Genomic DNA, 25,143 nt, shown 5'->3' on the forward strand with positions numbered 1-25,143 from the left:
CAATTTCTGTTTTACTGAAGTGGTAGACATACTGATATAGTACGACTATTTCTGTTTTACTGAAGTGGAAGTCATGCTGCTGTAGTAAGACTATTTCTGTTTTACTGAAGTGGCAGACACACTTGTATGGTACGACTATTTCTGTTTTACTGAAGTGGTAGGCACACTGATATATAGTACGACAATTTCTGTTTTACTGAAGTGGTAGACATACTGATATAGTACGACTATTTCTGTTTTACTGAAGTGGAAGTCATGCTGCTGTAGTAAGACTATTTCTGTTTTACTGAAGTGGCAGACACACTTGTATGGTACGACTATTTCTGTTTTACTGAAGTGGTAGGCACACTGATATATAGTACGACAATTTCTGTTTTACTGAAGTGGTAGACATACTGATATAGTACGACTATTTCTGTTTTATTGAAGTGGTAGACACACTGGTATGGTACGACTATTTCTGTTTTAATGAAGTGGAAGTCGCACCATTAATGACATTAACGTCACCTCCATTAACAATTTGTTCTCATTTCTGTGGAGCGATAACAGTTCTCAATTAGTGCAGTATATCGTGCACTGCAGTCACTTGCGCACTACAGAATCCGGAAAACGTACGGGCCCTGCGTATCTAACTCCCCTGGGAGAGGTAATTTGTATGGAAGGGCGTTTCCGGGGTGCAGCTTTCTTAGGCGTAGTGGATCTCAGCAGATCTGGCGTCGACATGCTGCTCGAAGCCAAGCTTGTCAATCTGTGGTAGAACTGTGCCGTACACAAGAGTTCCCAACTCCTGATCGTCGATATAAACCTGTAACAAAGACACGTCGCAACATTGGGATGGTTCATACAATGCAATGGAGACCCTTTGAGTGAGCAAGTATGTTTTCTATTTTCAGTGAACTCTTAAACGCGTCTATGGCCAAGTGAGTAGTCACCGTGGTACTGTACGGACATACAATGGCATAGCAGGAAGACAATATAATGTTATGGTAGTTTTTTCAAGGGATGGACACACAAACATATTAAGACGTACTTGTGACGAACCACCTACGTACATAGGGCTATGACGTCACCATGGTGACGTCGCTCTTTGTTACGTCACAGTGAGAGACCATTGTTATCTGAGGACGTCAGTGAAAGATCAAATCATCAAATGGAGAAACAAAGCATTAGACAAAACACTTAGCTGGAGCGCTGGTTGAACAAATGTCAGCGCCACACCAAAACACGTTAACAGATACGTTTATTATTAAGCCTGGTGCAAGGACGTAATGGCAGAAGCAAGTGATTGGTCGGGTCACAACCTCGATTTCTCCAGGTAAACGACTCGATAAATCTCCACTGTACCCTGGATGTATCCACGGGTAATTTAATTATCCACGGCCCGATAATGTTATTACCTCCCTTTTGCTGCCTTTGCATTCTCACCAAGCCAATCGACTAAGCCGCAGTTACAACTGAACTTGCAAGTGTCAACAAAGATAGCGGTCGCACCTGCGAAGGTTTGTTCGCAGTGCGACTCAGAAATCGTACACAGAAATCTTACACACAAATTGATAAGTCCGAAACTTTGAAAAGGTATATGCAAGAACTCCGTCTACCTCTTTCAGAAAACCTCTGCCTCGTTTCCGTTGCATGTTACTCGGTTAGATAATTTAAAATGCGAAAGTGAGTTGTGATTGGTTCGCTCAACTTCCCGGCGCAGACACATGATTGGATAAAAAGCCAGCCAAGGGAGGTAATACCTTCATCGGGCTGAGCCGTAGATGCATCCAGGGTGTAGTGGAGACTTATGGGAATGTATACCAGGTAGATAGCGAGAATGGTCGGGTCAGTATTCACTATGATTCATATACTAATGTATGGCAGCTCAGTGGGCTAACGCAAGCAGGGACACACAACCGAATTTATCTTGAACGACGCGACGTGTCGTTAAATTTCATTTCAACCACGAAAGGACATTATTTAGTGTAAAGTGAATTTTCTCTCTCTTGAATGATTATTAAGTGTTGTGATTTGCAGCAATGCCAGCATTCACTTCACTTACCCGAAACAACGTGTCTTCCACGACGACGACAATGCGAAACAGACTCCCAACTTGGAAAGGGAAATAGCTGTATAATGTGCCTGACAGCCATGTGCCATTTATTTGCTGAGCTAAAACGGTTTTGTTGTAGTAACCAAGAAAGTTGAAGCGTACGTGTATGTGTAGAAGACGACCAAGAGGTCCGTGCAGGTCGACGTTGAAACTGTCACCAAAAACAGAAACAAATACACTTTGCATTTTCTTTGTGATTTTTAGTTATATCAGCACCCACTCTTCACAATGAGGACACATTTTATTTATTTGATCTTTTTTTCTTGTGATCTACCTCATTTGTTCATGTTGAAAAAAAAAATTATTGCTGAAGGCCCTTATGTTTTGCTTGATGTTCAACGCCGTTACATAGATTCATTGTTTCTGGTTGAAACCAAATCACTCACAGCCAGTGGTTGAAACTCACTCACTGCTACCGGTCAAAAATATATAACTCACTCACTGCTACTGATGGCAACCAAGTCACTCACTGCTACTGGTAATCATTCCACTCGCTGCTGCTGGTGGTAACCAACTCACTCACTGCTACTGGTAATCATTCCACTCGCTGCTGCTGGTGGTAACCAAGTCACTCACTGCTACCGGTCAAAAATATATAACTCACTCACTGCTACTGATGGCAACCAAGTCACTCACTGCTACTGGTAATCATTCCACTCGCTGCTGCTGGTGGTAACCAAGTCACTCACTGCTACTGGTAATCATTCCACTCGCTGCTGCTGGTGGTAACCAAGTCACTCACTGCTACCGGTCAAAAATATATAACTCACTCGCTGCTGCTGGTGGTAACCAAGTCACTCACTGCTACTGGTAATCATTCCACTCGCTGCTGCTGGTGGTAACCAACTCACTCACTGCTGCTGGTAATCATTCCACTCGCTGCTGCTGGTGGTAACCAAGTCACTCACTGCTACTGGTAATCATTCCACTCGCTGCTGCTGGTGGTAACCAACTCACTCACTGCTACTGGTAATCATTCCACTCGCTGCTGCTGGTGGTAACCAACTCACTCACTGCTACTGGTAATCATTCCACTCGCTGCTGCTGGTGGTAACCAACTCACTCACTGCTGCTGGTTGTAATCAACTCATTCAGTGCTGCTGGTTGTAATCAACTCACGCAGTGCTGCTGGTAGTAATCAGCTCACTCACTGCTACTGGTTGTAACCAACTCACTGCTGCTGGTTGTAATCAACTCACTCACTGCTAGTGGTTGTAACCAACTCACTGCTGCTGGTTGTAATCAACTCACTCAGTGCTGCTGGTAGTAATCAGCTCACTCACTGCTACTGGTTGTAACCAACTCGTTCACTTTTGCTGGTTGTAATCAGCTCACTCACCGCTGCTGGTTCTCACTGCTACTGGTTGTAAACAACTCACTCACTCACTGCTGCTGGTAGTAATCAACTCGCTCACTGCTACTGGTTGTAACCAACTCACCCACTGCTGCTGGTAGTAATCAACTCACTCACTGCTGCCGGTTGTAACAAGCTCACTCAGTGATACTTCTTAAACACTACTCAATGGTGTCAGTGAACCCTACATACTGATTCTACTTAAACTCTACTTACATATTCCAACTAAACCCTACTTTTTGATTTTACTTAAACCCAACTCACAGATTCTAACTAAATCTACTCATTGATTTCAGCTATACCATACTTATTAATTCTACTTAAACCCTACTTATTGTTTCCAACTAATCCCTACCTACTGATTCTACTTACAATCTACTTACTGATTCCAGCTAAACCCTATTTACTGCTCTAGTTAAACCCAAATTACCGAGTCTAGCTAAACCCACTCACTGCTTCCAGCTAAACCGTACTTACTGGTTCCAACTAAACTCTTCTTTCTGAATCTACTTCAACCCTACATACTGGTTCCAGCTAAACTCTTCTTTCTGAATCTACTTCAACCCTACTTACTGGTTCCAGCTAAACTCTTCTTTCTGAATCTACTTCAACCCTACTTACTGGTTCCAGCTAAACTCTTCTTTCTGAATCTACTTCAACCCTACTTACTGGTTCCAGCTAAACTCTTCTTTCTGAATCTACTTCAACCCTACTTACTGGTTCCAGCTAAACTCTTCTTTCTGAATCTACTTCAACCCTACTTACTGGTTCCAGCTAAACTCTTCTTTCTGAATCTACTTCAACCCTACTTACTGGTTCCAACTAAACTCTTCTTTCTGAATCTACTTCAACCCTACTTACTGGTTCCAGCTAAACTCTTCTTTCTGAATCTACTTCAACCCTACTTACTGGTTCCAGCTAAACTCTTCTTTCTGAATCTACTTCAACCCTACTTACTGGTTCCAGCTACTCCACACTAACATTATGCTTTGTTTGCTGTTCAGCGCCGTTACATTAAAATTCATTGGTTCTCAACTGCTATGGGTTGACACCAACTCGCACACAGCTACTTACTGACTCTTGCTAAACCTTACTTACTGATTCTAGATGAACCTTACTAACCTATTTCAGCTAAACCGTACTAGCTACCGTTACCTACTGATTCTACTTAAACCCTAAACTACCGATTTAGGTTAAAACCTGCTTATTGTGTTTAGCTAAGCGCTAAATCCTAAGTTGTGTATTGAACACTTCAGCTGACGTCATTATTCAAACTACGTATGTGAGGTGTAGGACAGAGCAGGATGTTGAATAGGAATCAATCTGCTATTAGCAGCAGAGACTTGGTAGAATACACCGGCAACTGGTGGCTAACGCATTTGTAGAAAGCAATAACCAAAGTGCCCCTATAAATGCTTCATTGTCATAAATGATCATGCTATTGACCGACCTATCTCTACATCATGTTTACATACGTCTCCGTTCGTTTTAATGGGATTAAGTTTTGAAGTAATTCATTGTCCTGTGGTTTTAACCGATATTTTAGTCTTATCAAACATGCATTAGGCTTCGGGTCTTTATTGCTGTTTTCATTCATTAAATGTCGATCGGAATTGATGTATTGCTCGGGTCCTTGTGGATTATCTTTCTGTATATTCGGACACAAAACCTACTGGCATTCAGTTTACTTCAAGAATCTCTATTGTCGCTTGGCAACAATCAAACACTTTTCAGCGAAATGAGGCAACATAAAAAAAGACTGGATATGCTGATCCTTTCCCTCGGCACCAGGTGTCAATTACTCACTTTAAATGATCTTTATAATGTTCACCGTGATTTTTTCACCCGTCAAGATCAGAATTGATCTTCAGCAACCTGTGGTTGTCGTAAGGGGCGATTGACACGTAGTCAGTCAACCTGGTGTTCATGCTGTTGATCACACTTATTTCGCCTGATAATAGTGTTCTCTAATGTTTTTGTAATTTGTAAGTGATCACTTCAAACATTTCGTTGGAAATATGATGACACTGGTTTATCTCTGAATTATTTCGGGGGGAGTAAATATTTCAAACGACTTGAAAAGCATGGGTGATTGAGCTGCGTTACATCGTGGCATGTCAGCTTTATGTGGGATAATATGCACGAAATGATGCAACATTTAAGGCAACATGGTATCAACAGAGATCTTAGAAACTGATTGGCATATTATTGAGCACTTATATGTTACCTGACAACACTGTTCATAAATAACGCAGAAATTGTAAACAATCCTGGTTGATAGCAACGCTCTTAAATGTACTTTTGCACCTTCGTGTTTGACATTAACGCACTTACGTGACAATATGTTTGACAATAACGTACTTGCGTTCAATGATGTTTGATAGTAGCGTACGTACGTGTCAACATGTTTAATAATAAGGTACTTACGTGTCATGGTGCTTGACAATAACGTACTTACGTGACACCATGTTTAATAATAACGTGCTTACGAGTCGACATGTTCGATAATAACTGACTTACGTGTCATCATGTTTGACAGTAACGTACGTACGTGCTATGATATTTGGCAATAGAGTACTTACGTTCCATGATGCTTGACAATAAAGTACTTACATGTCACCATATTTGACAAAAACGTCCTTATGAGTCATCATGTTTGATAATAATGTACTTACGTTTCATCATGCTTGACAATAAGGTACTTACATGTCACGATGACGTACTTAAGTCTCATGATGTTTGACAATAACGTACTTAAATGTCACCATGTTTGATAATAACGTACTTACGAACTATCCTTGAAGTCAATTATTCACCTTCACGTCATTTCGTGTGGGTCATAGCGTACTTACAATTTAAACGAGGGCGTTCTGACAGGTCTTTATTTTGGAAAGCGTTGTCGTAAACATACTTTTATCTCTCTTTTACCTTTCTACTGGCATACTTACACAGACTCATCTGTGGGTATGCCAGTCCATATGATGCTATCCCCAATCTCCAGAGGACATGGAAGATCTAGGAAAATGTAGCTTCCATTCTGAAAGGATTAAGGAGCCTCATTACCATCACGAAATACTCATCAGATATTTAGTATCCGTAAAGATCAGGGTTAGAATTGATCTTAAGTATAAGATCGTGGGATCGTAATGGGAGATTAACGGGATCGGGTGGTCAGGCTAGCAGACTTGGTTCTTATATGTCATCGGTTCACAATTGTGGAGTTTAATGGTTATGCTGGTGGTCACTGGATTGTCTTGTCCAGACTCGATTATTTACAGACCGCCACCATTTAACGGGGATATTACTGAGTGCGGCGTAAGACTAAACTCACTCAGGAAGGAAGAAAAAGTGGATTATGTCTCAAAACAGCAACATAATGCATCATCTGATGAAATAGGGGCGACAACGTGACTTCCAGTCAAAAAACGTGCATTTTCCGAAACCCTCGTCTGCATTCGCTGAGCTGGATACAATATCTCCAACTTGGTTGAATCAATCGGTTGTCTTGCATTACAACCAAAGAGACCAACCCAAGCCATGGTAATCTTATAATAGTTATGCACTCAGTCCTAGTCTGCTCCGGGTATCAACAGAGGATTCAGAAGATCGAATGAGTGAGTGAGTGAGTGAGTGAATTTCGGTTTACGTCAGCTATATTCCAGCTACATGGCGGCGGTCTGTAAATAATCGAGTCTGGTAAATAATCAACATCATGAGTATCGATCTACGCAATTGGGATACGATTACTTGTATTAACCAAATCAGTGAGTCTGGCCATCCGATCCCACAAGTCATTTCTTATCACAAGCATGGGTTACTGAAGTTCATTTCTAAAGCAGATCTTCACGGGATAACGGGGTTAATATTGACATCTTATCAAAGTTAGGGCTACTTGGGTTCGGCTTGGCAACATCAAATTTGGTTTTACGCCGCACTCAGCAATATTCCAGCTATATGGCGGCGGTCTGTAAATAACTGGGGCAGGGCCAGACAATCCAGTGATCAACAGCATGAGGATTGATGTGCACAACTGGGAACCGATGAATACTGCTGAGTGCGGCGCAAAACTTAACTCACACACTCACTCTTTAGATTGTTCGTTGAGGAGTGAACGTCTGTTCATTGAGCCTACACAGCATCAAACATCTTTTGCGGTGATTTTTCATTCAGGATAACAGCTTAATAACAAATTTAAACAAACGGGTTGATATTGTGCTGCAGTGATTAATCCACAGTTGAGAGTATTGATTTCCCCTGCGATTTCTTTTATATACAGCAGGAATAAGGGTGGTGACGAAGAGCAGCCTTTGTAAATACCATTACTAATGTTGATTCAGTTTCCATATAGCCATAGGGTATAACAGAACACTGCGCTTCATATAAAGACTTACTCGTGCAATGTATCTCGCCAAAAATACCCACTCTGAATAATTAAATCCAGAGGCAATCTTGCCGTCTTTCCTTAAAACGATGAATCCTTCAAATGTACTCCGTTCGGTTATTTTCCTACAGAGCACGAAACTCAAATGGATAAAAATATGCTCTCGGCAGCTGTACATGTATTGTTTTCAGAATTCTTTTTGTTCTTAATGAAGCCATCTGTTATCTTCTAACCACAATTCGTGTTTGTCGTGTGTTACCTGTACATAGAAGGCTCTCCATAGCATAGTGCTAACTATTGTTGGTTGTCTCACCGTGTCACTTCACCAAAGCTGTGAAGTCACATCTTTTTCAAGACATCATTTTCTAGACATAGCTACTTCGAGGGTTGTTTATATTCAGCAGATTTTTCAGTGTAGTGCCAACATATCACACACTCATGTTCCATGAATCAAATATGCTTTAGCTGATCCATTGCATTGACTTTCGAAGTCCTTTTTGAGCCTTTCTAGAACATCCTCGAGACCACAGCTAACTAGTCCTTCAAAGTCAATGATCTCATTTTCGTCTCTTTTCGCAATAACATCTCAGGATATTTGAAGGCACAGCGACTTATGTTCGCTGACTGCTGCACAAACAGGCTGTATGCTTTACACATTGGAAACAAGGAAATGATGAAGTGGAACTGACACATATTTTTTGACCGATTTCCCTGGGGGAGTGATACAGTCTATGTCCACTACACCCATTCAACATGCCTAAATTGGAGTTATAAACTCAATAACGTGTCTTCAAATGATGTTTCTGAACAGCCAGTTACACCCCCGTACCGGATATGAACTCTGTGTTAATGAAATCTGTGTTATCACATGCAGCTTATATTCTTTCAGACATTGAATTGACCTTGTTTATTGCCTGTCGATGTTACTGTAAGATACATGTACCATCACGGCGAGATATAGAACCCCAAGATAGAGAATGCTTGACATTTGTTTCAAATGCTAAAAGACACCCCCGTAAATATAAAAAAATAAAATAGAAACAACAAATATGAAACAAGATTACAAAGACGAAACAAAAACGTCACCAGATTGAGATAAGACAGGGCTGACCTGAGTGAATACTTAGTAGACTGATATTAGACACTGGGTGAATAGTTAATAGATTAGACATTAGACACTGTTGACCTGAGTGAATAGCTAGTAGGTTGACAAAAGACAGAGGTGACCTGAGTGAATATTTAGTAGACTGACGTAAAGCAGCATTTATCAGAAGGAATATTCGGCAGGCTGACAAAGGACAGGCGTGATTTTGAATGAATATTTAGTAGGCTGACATAAAGCATAGGTGACCAGAGGGATTATTAGTAGACTGACATAAGGCAGAGGTGACCAGAGGAATATTAGTAGACTGACATAAGGCAGAGGCGACCTTAAGGAATATTTACTAGGCTGACATAAGACAGCCGTGACCTGAAGGAATATTTACTAGGCTGACATAAGACAAAGGTGACTTGAAGGAATATTTACTAGGCTGACATAAGACAAAGGTGACTTGAGGGAATATTTAGTACGCTGATATAAGACACAGATGACTTGAGGGAATATGTAGTCTGGTGACATAAGACAGAAGTGACCCGAGAGGATATTTAGTAGACAGACTTAAACCAGTGGTGACCAGAGTGAATAGATGGTAGACATGGAAAGGTTCCCAGGTTGTACTGTATACAGACTGACATGAGTCAATGTTCTTACGAGATCTGTCCATCTGTTCCTGCCACACTCCCCTGGGACTCCATGCCACTGCCCCGAGTCGTCGCACACGCTGGTGTTACTCACACCACGGCAAAACGTATAGTCAGTGTCACAGGTGTAGTAAGCCACAGCTCTTTCTCCATGACTGGCGGCGTGGACAACACCGTTGGTGACGGGTGTAGGAGAGCTGCACTGTGCCACGCGGCTTACTGAAATTTATAAGGGTGAATAAGTCAGAGTGAATGAGTGAGTGAGTATGGTTTTACGCCGCTTTTAGCAATATTCCAGCGCTATCACTCCGGGGAACACCAGAATGGGCTTCAGCGTTGCCAGAACTCACAATAGCACACAAAACGTCTTCAGTGTGTAGGAGTTTGTTCAACTTAGATTGACATTGTAGTATAGACAAGTGTATGGTATTTATAAACAGATGACTAATGTCTACTGCATAAAAAGGCTTTTCTTGCAAGAGGGAATCAATGATAAAGAACTCGTCCCCATGTTGTGAGTTTGGCTGGTTGTTATCTCACGGAAAAACTGTTCACTCGTCACTGCTGAGACCAAGGGCTCCTTTCCCGAAACAACATTCACTAGGGTTAACCTTAACTCCCATTCTTTAACATTGTAGTAAGGTTAACTCAGTGGCTTCCGATCACCTTAGTGATTTGTGAAAGGAAACCCGTGACTCTATTCCTCACACATGTAGAAGAGTAATGTTTAATTTCACCGCCGAGATATCGCTGAAAAATACTGAAAGCGGCGTAAAACCACATTCACACATCAGATGGACATAGCATCAGAACTTCGCCACAACTGCATCAGCTCCAGCGTCAGTCATCTTGGCGTAGGTTCAAGTCTTGCTAAACCAAAGATGTTAAATGATTACCAGCAAAGATCCTGGTTAGAATTGATCTTCAGCAACCCAGGTTTGTCGTAAGAGGCGACTAACGGGATCGGGTGGTCAGACTCGCTGACTTGGTTGACACATGTCATCGTATCCCCACTGCGTAAACCGATGCCCATATTGTCGACCACGTGCAGCGGGAATATTGCTAAGTGCGACGCAAACCTAAACTCACAACTCGAAGTTCTTCGCAAGTATCAGAAGAATGCAGGTATGATCAAGGCGGGGAACGCAGACAGAGGCTGCTAAGATTTCAATTGAGTTAACCTTAACCGCTTAGCTAGCCTCCCGTTGCTAACTGCACGGAAACAAACAAACAAACAAACAAACAAAAAAAACCCAACCCAACGACAGCAACAAAAATACCAAACAACAAGCAAATAAACAAACACGCACAAAAAATCCCAAAACAAAACCAAAAAAATAAACATCCATATGTTTGAAACGTCAGTGATATTTTCTTTCAGCTACAAGAAACAACAATTACATGTAACGCGACAAGAGGATTATCGCTGTTTCCGGAAAGTACTTTAGTTGACAAAATATTGTCACTTAATACACGCAGGATGTAACATACTTTTTATGTTGCGATCATTCCGTTTGTCATCAGCGTATGTGTTTGTTGGAGAGAAATCAAAATAACAATGTCTTTAAATGTTGATAAAGAACGGTGTCTTATCGACGATCTGCGCGTGAATCAAACCACGGCTAAGTAATGAAGGTGTCCGTATGTTATTGTTAGAGGGATCTTAACTGTATCACAATATTGTCTCCAGTGCCGAGAGAAACAGCGAGATGTGATGTATACTAGGTCACGTGTTCAGTATTGTCACAATGAATCGTCAGTATTAGTGAGTGCACTAGTCAGACGTGATAAGAATTGAGCGCTGAGTCTTTGTCCTTTTACCTTTCTTGGACACCCATTGTACGTAAATGGGCAAGTCTTGTTTGACATATCTTATTTAGCTGATGATTTGGTTACAGTTGGGACGTTCCTCAGCATTTTCAAACTGGATTAAAAGATATGTTCACCCACAAATGAACAAATATGTTAACATCTAGATATGAATGTTATGTAAGTTGAGCAACATGTAATGAATTCGACCTTGTGTATATTTACAACCGACTTTGCTCGTGTTCGTTGGATGTACATGGCTAAACTTTGCTACTGGGTGACATTATACAGCTGCAAAGTCTCACAGCACATGTTCATATTGTAACGCCATATTCCAGCAATAACACAGCGTGGGGGCACCAGAAATCGGCTTAACACATTGTGACCATGTGGGGAATTGAACCCGGGATTTGGGTGTGACGAGCAAACGCTTAGACCTCTTGGCTACCCATCACCCTGGTAACAACAGAGGCCAATCATAATAATTTCAGAATAAACGTAAAGGTTAATGGCTCTAATGTGTCAACACAAATGATTATGTAAGAACTGATCCAACATGCGTCAAAAGTAATTATCAAACAATTTATCAAGCATGTGCTTTATCTCAAAGGTGTGCTCTGTAATATTGTGTGCACCCTCTGTGTAAACATGTCTGGCGCTTTACTGTCACTTGATGACCGCCGTTGGTAAACCGCTGAAATTACCACAAAATAAACGAAGAAGAAAAGATTGCCGTCACATGAGTCTCAGCATCCAGGAGAGAGAAGTGGGCGAGGCTGAGGCTGAGGTGGAGTCAGAATGAGTGAGTGAGTGAGTTTAGTTTTACGCCGCACTCAGCAATATTCCAGCTATATGGCGGCGGTCTGTAAATAATCGAGTCTGGGCCAGACAACCCAGTGACCAACAACATGAGCATCGATTTGCACGTTTGGAACCGATGAAATGTGCCAACCAGATCAGCAAGCCTGACAACACGATCCCGTTAGTCGCCTCTTACGACAAGCATAGTCGCTTTTTATGGCAAGCATGGGTTGGCGAAGGCCTATTCTACCCCGGAACCTTCACTGGTCGAGGTGGAGTCAGATATACTGAAGGTCATCACTTTATTGCAGTGTTTATATCTATTCTCACATCCCTCTTCCCACTGTTGTCCAAAGTTGAAGATAAAACGTGGAAAGTGTTTGAGGAAAGCTTGAATTTTCCTGTTCCATTATTTCTGTTTCGCTATGTACATGAGGACAATTACATTCAATTCAGAATGGAGAGTTTGTAATTCTCTCTGAACCAAATGTATTTGTATGGGACATATAATAGTCTTTTTTCAACGGTCGTACAATGGCCTCTTAAATGAGCCCATTACTGAATGGTGACATGATCAGAATGCCTCAGTGTACTTCTGAAAGTTTTCTCAACAGACACGAGAGCCCTTTGTTACGTACAAGTGCCACAAATATCCCAGTGGACATGTGTAAAGTACCCTTTTAGTTGCCACAATTGAAATAACGACAAACCCTTTTACCTTTCCGGACAGAATACCAATGGCAATGTACGCCTGTAGAGTACTGCTTCAGCCTTAGTAACAGTTGTAGAGCAATTCCTGCATTCGTCGTTGGATCTATATTATTCTAATTTGACTCAGTATGTAACACGAGTTCTAATTGGTCAGTGCTACAAATGTCTCACCATATAGTCAGCATAACCGATTCATCAAAACCACACGTACTGTTTTTTCGGGTCATCACCATTTGCAGAAGCCGTCATTTGACAACAGAACTGATGATGGCCTTTCGAAAGGAGTCAGGGGAACATCATTATTTGCAGCTGCCAGGTCATTACTGATATGAAGATGACTGTTTTATGATAATTCCGTCCATATACTATGATTTATTTATCATAGTCAGATTTAAACAGAGTGCACATAGTAAACGTGTTTTGGGACGTACTATTCATTTTGTTGAAGTTTATAAAGGGAACTACTTTTCCTGGTGATATTATTGACCTTCGGGAACTTTGACCTGGTTTAAATGATGACTTTCGTTCACCCATAAACAACGTAAACGAGTTGAATTAGAATGGGTATAACAGTCCTTTGACGAATTCAAGTCAAAACACTGGTTACAGAACAGTCTCTTCTCTCGTTTTATGGGTTCCGTCCTACGGCGTAACTTAGGGCCATAGCCAATCCATAATTTTTAGACTAATTTATTTAAGTGGATGCATAAAAAATACTCAGTGTGATGTGATACGGCTTAACACTGTGCTTCTTGTAATCCTTGCAAACACGTTTTAACACGTGTTCTGTCGTTCAGCGAGCTCTGACAAACGGGTAACTGGAAAAATCTCGAAACGAGGCTCTGATTCTAGGAACGTTTGGCGGTCTGGTACGGTTATATTATATTATATTATATTATATTATATTATATTATATTGTGTGTTATAGAACAATACTGAATAAGCGCAAGAAACCACACAACAGATGTAACCATTGTGAATCATTTCACGTCCTCATCAAACAGGATTTCTTAATTGAGGTACGCTGCCTAAACCTCGACATAAAATGTAGAAATTAATTTCTAAATACTATCTTTCCCATGTAATTAAGGACTTTGAATTCATCGTAAGTCGAGTTGCTTGCGATGTCTATTTTCACTTTCACAGTACAAAACTTCGGATCGGATAAAAGTAGGTCATTGTCTGAATAGGTAAATGAGATTCATGTTCCGGTGTGAGGACGTGTACCGGTGGCTCTACAGCCACAAGTGTACGCATCACCCATGCAACTAAATTTGCGCAAATAAAATCGCCCGATTACTTTGCCAATTCGTCAAACACAGTATAGCTATCCCTTAAGTATAGGTCCTCTGCTATCTTTAAGATAACATAGCAATGTTTTGATCAATCGCCATTGTTTCCCAACTGTTTAGCATATTTGGATAATTTCAGTCACTCTCTTATTCAACCCATATTCGAAAATGTAAAGTACGCTGACTGTCGCTGACCGAACAAAACGACCTGTATCCATAATTTACTGTACGCATACTGCTTTGGTTGTCCTTATCAGGCTTGAAGTAACACCCGTTTCCCTCAGATAAACTATTCGAAAGAACCATCGTCATTAGAATTGATGTTTGTTATTGATGCTTGTCGCAAGAGGCGACTAACGGGATCTGACTCGCTGACTTGGTTGACACGTCATCGTTTCGCATAGATCGATGCTCATGCTGTTGATGACTGGATTATTTCGCCCAGACTCAGTTATTTACAGGCCGCCACCATATAGCTGGAGAGTTGCTGAGTGCGGCGTAAAAATATACTCACTCAGTCAACAATCGTCATAATGAACGTGGTATTCACTGTGTAATCTAAACTACAGAGTACGTTTTTCCAGATGACATACTAGAGATTATTACGAGGCCGAAAATATCGGGGTTCATATTTTTCATACGATGTCCAAGAGAAAAATATCACTTTGTCATGGGTACTTTACGTCATGTCTATCTATTCATCTATATCTATATATATATATCCCTCGTGTCGTAAACACAGAGTGACATGGGCATTCCTATCACATCCTTTATAAACAGTAAATCTGTAAATTCTACTACTGCTACATACATATCTGTATGATGATCTGTTGTTGCATGTCTAGACTTTAGTTTCAAACAATCCAACAACGTAGGAAGGAATAGCCCAGAAAAGGTTCCTTTTGGAGATTAAGCCATCTCAAGTTTACAAAAACCCATGACATGACATGTCAGCAGTGAAGGCGCGTGATAAGTTTGTCTTTTCCGCTTAGGTTCCAGAGTTCCAAGTCGCGATAATAGCTAAGCATAATACTATACACACCGAAAAATGAAGAACGTGATCGAGTGAGTGAGTACAGTTTTATGCCGAACTCAGTATTGAAGAGCAGTGATATGTGTCAGCGCAATAGAAACATGTCATAGCACTGAAAACATCTTGACCCGAGGGTTGTGATGTACATAATGCTCAACATTGTTCCTCAACCTGTGGAAACGATCAATACTCACTACTCGTAACATTAACGCAAATAATTCCTTTGGTCATTGAAGGATACAAAGTACACTGCCAGAAAAAATCACCAGGACTAGTTGTGTACTTATTACACTCAGAATTATCGTAAAGTACGTGAAAAAAACAACTGTGGATATATTGGATTTCAAATTGCGAAATGGCCTTAGGTTGTCTTAGCCACCAAATAAAAAGGCCAAAATATGTTTACGGATGACAACTTTTAAATCTTTATTCCATTATGACGTTCGGTCGATATCACAATCCAGTTGTTAGGCACAATGGATGTCTCACCAGAGAAACTGTCACCCATAAAGCATGTTACTTAGTTACCATCATTTAAATACCAGCGAAACAGGTCTTAGTGACATTGTATCCAAATACGAATTCTTGTGGCTTTGAGTCAACACTGAGTACGTGTACATGGTTCAGTCGTCTAAAATATGATAAAAAATTACTTTTCGTAAAGGACAACTGCTTTTGGGTATCTGAGACATCTTAACTTTTAACATACTGAATTAATTTCAGCATAAGGGGTTAAGAGGTGGGTGATTTCTAAATATGGGACAACTGAAAAACTATTTAGCCCAATGATAGAACTATGAACATTATTATCCAAAATTATCCTTAATGATAAGGCAAACACAAACAATGTAGATTTTCCGGAATTTACCGGAGTTTCTTGCACAGATTGACAGTCGAATGCGTTTCTCAGTATGAACCGAATATGTCGTCGAATTACCGCAAACCAATTTTATTACCATATTACCGATATCGCATAATTATCTGACTTTCATTTCGTATATTTGTATCGGCAAATGTCAGCGCGACGACAAATTAATAAACATTTCTGAAAAACATACCTCAGTATCTTTCATTAGAACTTTTGTTGATATTAGGACCATCACTTTATTCTACACTGAATATGCAGGTAAGAAACATTTAATTGTGAAGCATATTGATGGTAGTTTATTTTTTTTCACTTGGTCCGACGCAACAATGCTTACAAACATCAGCCTCAACAACAGCTGCCCGGACGTGGGCGTGATATTTGTGTTTAAAAGTACCATTCATATCTTAGCAGTTGCATGATGCATATGTGTTATGATCTAAAATATGGTATCAGTTTTAGTTTCACATGAAATTGTGGATCATTTAATACATATTGCGTTCATATTATGTTACGAGAGTGTATTTTCTGTAAATTCTATTATTGATTAAGTAATAATTGTTATTGGGTCACAAAGTTTATTGTTTTGAGTGATAGTTGATAACTAAACGTTTATTGTTTTGAGTGATAGTTAATATCGGTCACATTTCGTATCATAAATGTTCAGTGCTTTTCGTACTTTGGCAGCAGGCTTTAAGGTAGCGCTTTAGAGTTACCCCCATTTGTATTTGTGTTTTGATTAGTTGTGCGTACTTCCGGAAGCCTTTGAGAAGATTCTGCATTGATGGCGATGGTAGCAAAGCGCTCGAATATTCAGGAATTAGTGACTTTGTATATAAGGCTGGTTGTCGTGTTGACGACACGGACACACACTCAGATAACTGGAGTATATCAATCAGCCTACCTCTGTCACTGTTCGACCTACATAATCTCTGCCTCACCACTCGCTGTGTTACATTTAGCAGAACTGTTTCTCACTCTCAAACCAAGACTTCCGTGAGTTGACATTATGTTTGTGACCCATTACTTTAAATTACTCAGTTGCATTGTACATGAAACCTATATTGTGAATCTCTGTATCCTGCTTTCTGTTTACTACAAAAATATTGCAAATTTCAGACTTCTCACTGACAATTTTACATAATTCTTTGATACATCTATACCACAAAATAATGGACACTTGCTAAATTATACATCAAATACAGCTGGATTGTTTTCAACAGTACCTCTTTGTTTTGTGAATTATTTTCAATAACACATAACTAATGTCATCAATGCTGTTGCAGTAACTGTTTCAAATGTTATCATTTGATGAAAACAGAGACTATATACATGGAATAAATAATATGATATTAATCTGTTGAACTTTCAAGCATTGTTGCTATTTTGCTGAAGTACCTGATAGTGATATACTCCTATTAATTAGAGTGTACCATAGCCTCTGCCATCACAAAACAAGAAATGTCAAGATCTGTTTTCTTTGAATCACAAAAAGACAAGGCCTGAGCACTCTTTGGTTTAGGGTCTGGAAATATTATTTGATGTATTTTTTGCCACATTTATATGACAATAAAAAGATCCAAATTGAAACCACAGTGAATTAGCTCAGAACTCGATCAGAAAATCACTTATTGCGGAGTTCCATTTCCGGTGCCAACCTTACATGTGCACCTTTATGCCTCAGACAAAGACAAGTTGCACCTCCTGCTCAACATATAAGTATCCATTACTTGTGACTAGTGATCCAGCGAGGTTGAGGTGTCGGGATCGAGCCCACCTGTGGGAGTCAACTTTGTGTGCAGACTCTTTCCGTGTTGTCACAACCCCAAGTGACCAGATGGTGGCCGCATGCATACACCTAGTTGGGGGTACAGCCACGTGCAGTGCTGTGACTGTGAGTCCCAGTCCACCCAGCTGTCAATTGGGTACCTCGTTAGGATGAGAGAGCTACGATAAACTCGGCGCGCCTAGTGGTAGCAAGAGTTGTATACTCCCCAGGGAGTTGAGATTGACATACGATCTGCTGTTGAGACTGACATCCAGTGATAGAGGGAAGAATACCCGCGCATGCACTTGTGCGTGGATATGTGCGCTATATAAATATCCTATATCTATCCATATAAACTGAGTCACTCTCTCAATAGCTGTCAGCGTAATCATTGCTCCTAAAACATAATGTGAACACGTCAAACAGTCTGAAACCCCGACAACTCTGCTTTTAGATGTAACAGAATTACTTCCCCCTTCTTCCTACTTCGAGACTACATTTACCTGTTTTGAAGTCTAAAATAAATACTGATTTTGAGTAAAGTCTGTTCACATATACGGTGATACTTTGTTTAACCCGTCTTTGATTTTAAGGGGTCTGTGTACATTACATTACTACACTAGTTCTGGTTTCACAATTTAATTCATGACATCTTCAATTATCAAAACTGCCCTTCGTGTGACGATATACAACGCAGGCAAAAAATGACAATTTGAAGGTGATTAAAAAGACTCAATCTGGTATATATTTTGAATCAATTTGAATCAATTTAGAAAATCTATAAATAGTCGTGTTCCAACTCGTGCATATTTTACTTCCATGAGTGCCATGCCGTGTACGTGCTTCCGGTTTCATCAAGGGTGGGTACAATTAGAAATATTGTGATATTTTTTCATGATCTGCATTATTTAGGTATGGAGTCGTTTGTATTCTTTCCGTGTATATGAGATGAGATCCGATTCTGCTTCTGAGTGCGTTTTTTCAAACACCCTTCGTATCATGTCACCTAGAAAACCCGCGAGTTTGGTCACGCCCTTACGTGTCACCCATGACCGTCAACACTGTCAATGTCGGAAGGTGTATCTAACTAAATCAAAATAAACTCGCTAAATATGATTAATTTTGTATAAAGACAATAACATTTATCTAATCAGACCATGCCATTAATTTCAGAGAAAATAGTTGGATCTATCAAAAGGATGGCACAATTTTTCGGTATCACGTTGCATGTGGAGTTGTTTGTTTACCGCCGCTGCCATAAGCGTTGCTGTTCGTCCATTAGGTGATGTAACATTGAGATAGTTACTACATTTCATAAACTGGGAAACTTTAGTGTTTACTCTTCATCAAACACAAGAAAATATTGATCAAGTCAAAAAAATATTTCATTATGAAGAAAACATTAGACTGGGTACCTCTCGACGCGATGCCTGAAGTCAACAATGGCCGTTATTTGTGACTGTGTTCGGAGCAACTTGGCGATCACATTTTCAATTCTTGGGCGTTTCCTTTTAAGGTATACAAACTAATTTTAGAAAGCTGGGTATTAGTGCATTTCATACATGATTCAAATGACACGAAAATCCTACTTGTGGATGAATAATAGCAAGTTATATTAGGAAATGCCGTTTTCCTGCTCTCCTATCGAGTGAATTCAACAGCAGCATTGGGAGGTAATTTTGCCGTATTCGTAACGAAATGTAATTAAAACATTTCATATAAGGACGAACCGAATGGATGGACAACTCCTTTATTTATTCGGGTGATGCCATTGATCATCCATAAAGTGTCTCCTTATCTGATTCACCAACTTCTAATTTGCCACTCAAAGAGGTTGTAATAATTTAAAACATTCGGACAGGAAGAATGGATGTCTAACTTTATCTTTAGACATTAAAAGTCATCTCTGTAGTGGTAGGTGAGACTAGTGATAAACGCGTTTGCTCGTCAAGCCTGAGATCCTGGTTCGCTTCCCACATTGGCGTAATGTTTGAAGGTGATTTCTGTGTCCCTCGCATTGAAAATGCTGGAGCATTGTTATTAGCAGCTTAAAATTATCCTCATTCAGTAACAATCATCTCTACAACCCATGTCTACAAAATGTAAAAACTGAACATTTTATCTGCCCTACCTCCAAAGATGGTGTCGGAGAAGTGCTGATCGAAGACATGGGGCGTGACATCCGCTGGTATGTATTCTCGGTATAGGGTACAGGTGTGAGTGCTTTCATTTCGCACGTACCATGAACACTCCAGTCTCTCGAAACAGAGAACACCGCAGGAGATAGTAGATGATGCAGGAAGACTCAACAACTCGGTGATGGCAGGAAGTTCAGACACTTCCTTGCTGGTCATGAGTGCGGTGAGTCCTTCAGGAACTGCTTTGGGAAGAAGCAGAGCAACGCCGAACACGAGCCAAATCATCATCATTGTGAACTGCTCTGTATATTTCACAGCCCAAATAAGACCTCCTGCGCTTGGCATATTTCCTGAAGATCGTTATCTGAAATTCTTCGACTGTAATTTTTCAAACATATAACTTCCACCGGAATGAACCTTCAGGTGTTATTGTTCATCCTGGTATGTTGATTGTTTCATCACAAGTGCTTCATAACAAGTAATTTTTGCACAAATTCAACACGTCTCTTGTCCCGCAGATCGTACGGATCTTCCATGCATTAATTGCACCCTTATTTATATCAACAAGCAGACGTATCTCTCTTGTCGGTAAACATATCCACGCAACCCATCGTTCTCTGGGGTTCTTTATTTTCTGAATGTCGTACTTTTCAAACGCGCTCGATCCTTAAAAGGCTCATACTCTTCTCTTTGCTTCAAGAGGGATCTCAGCGGGGAATGCGCTCTCACTCTAGAATATCAAGGCGACGCTACTTGGAGACCCTCAAACTTTTCTTTTTTCTGCCAAAGGAATATAGACATTGAATTCAGTCCAAAACAATGCTAGTCTTTCTGCCAATATCGCAAAAGATTTTCCCTGTTGGACAAGGTTCTCAGGATGTCTGTACATCAGGATGTCTGCACGCATGCGCGCATGTTGTTTTGAACATGACTAAAGTACTATCATACAGATGCATAGCTTCTCGCGGAGTTGTTTGTCCACATCGTTGCTTCCTTCCCTTAACATTCTGACTTGTCCGTCCCCTGCCTCATATAGCCTCATACCACTTGTCTATATCTCGTATGGTCGCTTTCATGTATTATTGATTGAACATAAGTCAAGAACGCAAAAGACGGTTGACATAATCCGAATTCTGATTTCTGTTCGCCAAGCTTAAAAACCACCATAAGGGTTTGGATAGAAGAGGGAATATAAGTGTATCCTTTATCTAAATAGGGAAGAAACGTTAAGAAAGCGAATCGATAGAGCACAAGAATTAAGTAATATTTTCAAATGCAAATATCTACATCATGTCACGATTCGTCAACATTGTTAGTTGTTATCTACAAAAGTACTTTCACTAGTTATGCCGTATGATCACATTTCAGTCGATTTAATACAAGATTTTTACCAATGGTGGGCGGAGAGGATCTGTCACAGGAACTTTGTTACATGAGGCAAAAGTACACAGTGACAAGCGTGTACCACAATTAAACAGGTACTGATAAAACATACTGACATTCAGTGGGTGTTCGTTATAGACTCGCGAGTGACACACGGAAGGGTACAAAATGCCGTAGTGAATGTCGTTCTGGTATCGCTTTCGTTACATTTAAACAACGTCACCTTGGAAACATAAGCCATGGTCGTCAGCCCTGTCATGACATTCTTGAAAGGTATAGAATAAAGCTAGTGGGGTGGATCGGGTATCGACACCACATGAAGAATCGTGTCTGAAAATAGATCTTACCACTTTCGTCCGCCACAAATATTTATATTTATTAATAGGGAAAGCGTGGTTCGATTAGCACGGAGGCTCTTAGGCACTTGGAGCATAATCGTATTGTAAACATTTACACAAATAATAATAATTAGTTGTGTGTCTCTTGGTCTTCTAACCAAGTCAATGCTCATGCTCTTAACAAAGCACTTCATGGCTTTCTTAAACGAGTCCAGGATGCAGGACACCTTCTCAGTGGTATTATTGATGGTCGTGATGACGATGTGTGCTGCTAGACGGTACAGAAATGATTGTCAATACAGGCACAGATTTCAAGGGAGGGCTCCCGAAACAACCCCAGCGACTCTTGTAGAGTTGTTGGACGAAGCAGGCTGGCCTGGCAAGCTTGTGCATGCTGCACAGGGCCAACGCTTTCCGATTCGAAACCGTTATTGTAACGGTGAAACGTGAATACAATGAGATTGTCCTATGTGGAGTGGAAGTGGAGAGGATGGGGAGTGGATGTTATAACAATAACCTCAACGACGATCTGGCTGCATCCTTTTATTACCTTCTGTCAGTCTCTTAAATACATTATAGCAGATAAATTGGTTACACATTTTCAGTAATGAGTAACTTGACCTTACGACTCAGTAACCTGTAATGGCCTAGCAATACCTCGCGATATTTAGGCGTAAAAGATATGTACACCCAACGCACGGACGGCAGAGACGGTGAGCCGCAGGGTCACCTGTATGCTCAAGAGAATAACCACTGGGGTTTCCTAAAGGCACTTACATCACACCAGCACACTTCTCTGAATACACAAAGTATTACTTTCAAGAATACTATCAGTCCTCAGGAAAGCTACCACATAATATATTTTTAAAAATGTGTATTTAGTTTACAAATATTAAATTAAAAGTTCGATTGAATTAATGCAACACTGCTATACATCGACTCTCGCGCCCTCTACCGTTCGGAAATTATTTCACGCGAACACAAAGAGTTACGTCCCTTGGGCCAATTATTCCGAATACCAATATCGCACAACTTGAGATTGAAACCAGTTCGGCAAACACCGACAACACTACTTGCGATAGTTTTCGGCGTACGGACCTTTTTTTACATTCCATATATGGCAAGTGTTCTCTGTTTGAAAGCTGTTCGCCTCGAAGTTTCAACTGTCGATTTCAGGCAAATCATAAGGGGTAATTAGTCTTTCTATTGTATCAATAGGAAGCTTTCAAGAGTGAGTGCATTTACCCCAATTTTTATAATATAGTTCTAAATATTGCCAAAAATGTGTGACATTTTGCCCTTAATTGGAAAAGACGAATAGCAAACTAATTTCTGAACCAATCAACACTCATGAGTTAGTCTACACTGCTTGTAACACATACGAGATAACCTGTGTCAAAACTATGTATGGTGAAAGTATGCGAATAAACTGTAAAATTTAAATAGTGGTGAAGCCCTAAGGAGAAAATCCTAGCGGATGGAGCTGTGTTACTGTCGGACTGAGAGGGGTGAGTGTTGGGGGTGCTACAATCACTGGACAGCGAAGAGTCTTGTTTTGCATCCTGGTGACACCGTTTTCACTATGGTGGTTTTGTTTCAGACGTCCATTGTACGACCAAAAATATGTTTCACTGAAAGTGAAAAGTATAACGCTCTTGAGGACAGGATCGTATCCACTATAACAAACATGAGCTTCTTGTTTTTAATAAACCAAATGAAATCATGTCTGTTCCATTTGACGCTAATATGCTTAACAAGTTTCCGGGAACACATGGCACACCGACAAATACATTTTGTTCAAAATGCTATTTAAAGGGGACGGCGCAATCTTTGGAAGGAACGTCCCCAAAGCAAACAAACACAAAAAGTGTAAGTCACTTCACACGTTCCTTCATTTGAAAGGTTCGTTGTTGGTTCATCACGAGACCTCCCATAGCAGGGTTTGTAAGTCTCCCGAGGCGCTACTTCCGGTACTAAGGTGAGACGGACAGCTTACTTCCGGTACCAGATTTGTGGTGACAAGCGTATATTCAAGAAGCAGGTCTGTTTCCAGATTGCGCTTCCGCCAAATGTGACTTTACTATTCCGGACCAAGAGGGCTTTGTTGTCACAGCTGTTGATAGTCGATATAGTATGCTGATATAGGGATAGTTAGATTGGAAATTTGTCATTCCTGCACGGATCATCGGTTCCTTTCACCCCTTAGACCATGCGGTAGGCTGGAAACGTTGTGTGTTACCAGAAGTACTAAGTTCTCGGTAAGGGCCATGACCAACTTTAGGCCAGGCGACTAAAGACTTTCCATTATTGTAATGTTTCTTCGAACAAGGAAAAGTGACTGAAGCGTACCTAGAATGCCATATATATATCCATTCTAAATCAAGTTTTAAAAACTGTTTTCATAACGTATATTCCCACCCAACTCAAGTTGCTATGTTGAGAGCTTCACGTTTGTGTTACATTTTGTGAAAAGACATAATAAAGTATGGAACCTTAAAGTTGAAACGCTTATCGGCCTTTTCTCAACATATTAGCCGCAAATACGACTTGGATGGCAAAAATCAAATTAAAACAAGAATATTTGGTTTATTTGTTTATTGTTGAACGCCCCTCTCAACAATACACCAAGTGCATGGCATCAGTCTGTCAATAATTGCTTCTGGACCAGAGAATCCCGTGATCATCAGCATACCTATCTATCTACGCAATTGGGATGCGATGATGTGAAATCAAATCTTACAACCCGATCCTGTTAGCAGCATCTTATGACAAGCATAGGTTGCTTTTTGCGCTGATGTGGTTACAATGAATTTATAGAGACAGATGATAATTTTAAGGGTGTAGAAAGGGGAGTAAAAACTCCTTGATAATTTGACGTGTACGCATATTATAGGGTAATCTAGTGCTTAAAGCGTTCACTCACCGACGACCCGGGTTTTCGTTGTACTCGTCTGGTCTCATGGGTCGGAATTTGAACTACGGCCTAAAACCATTTTCACTCGAGTAAACGTTTCTTAGCTTTCCTGTTGGGGATGTATGGACGAGCCATAGGAAATAACTGAAGCGGACATAAAATATTCACACGTCTACGTCTGTTCCATAACTAGGGCATCTCCGAATAGAGTGAGTGAGTGAGTTTAGTTTTACGTCGCACTCAGCAATATTTCAGCTATATGGCGGTCTCCAAATAGAAGTAGAAGTGAGTGACTATGGTTTTGCGTCGCTTTTAGCAATATTCCCACACTATCACGGCGTTGGACACCAGGAGTGGGCTCAGGCATGTGGGGAATCGAACCCTGGGTCTTCGGCATCGCGAGCAAACGCTTTTACAGCGAGGCTACCGCACGGCCCCAGTATTAGGATGAGCCATGACATTATCATCAACAAGTGTAGGTGCAATTATCCACAATCAGTCGAAGATGCGATCAAATT

The 25,143-nt window shown here is 40.5% G+C and overlaps 1 protein-coding gene across 1 annotated transcript; it reads right to left on the reverse strand.

Moving 5' to 3' along the window:
• Positions 1-685: 685 nt before the first annotated feature.
• On the reverse strand, positions 686-20,281 carry LOC137260765 (uncharacterized). The gene is made up of 5 exons (XM_067798340.1): positions 19,984-20,281; positions 9,584-9,792; positions 6,398-6,486; positions 2,045-2,246; positions 686-805 (listed from the first exon to the last, which is right to left on the reverse strand). Exons 1-5 carry the CDS (start codon positions 20,279-20,281, stop codon positions 686-688), a joined length of 918 nt encoding a protein of 305 aa, XP_067654441.1.
• Positions 20,282-25,143: the final 4,862 nt, after the last annotated feature.

This window comes from Haliotis asinina, chromosome 14 (genome assembly GCF_037392515.1).
Source record: "Haliotis asinina isolate JCU_RB_2024 chromosome 14, JCU_Hal_asi_v2, whole genome shotgun sequence".
NCBI lineage: Eukaryota > Metazoa > Mollusca > Gastropoda > Lepetellida > Haliotidae > Haliotis > Haliotis asinina.

Bases quoted from the DNA above. Each gene is read 5' to 3' on its own strand.
- LOC137260765 (XM_067798340.1), bottom strand. From the start codon at position 20,281: ATGATGATGATTTGGCTCGTGTTCGGCGTTGCTCTGCTTCTTCCCAAA. The intron at 9,793-19,983 runs GTAGGGCAGATA...TATAAATTTCAG, and splicing joins CTCCGACACCATCTTTGGAG to TAAGCCGCGTGGCACAGTGC. The intron at 6,487-9,583 runs GTAAGAACATTG...TAATCCTTTCAG, and splicing joins GGAACAGATGGACAGATCTC to AATGGAAGCTACATTTTCCT.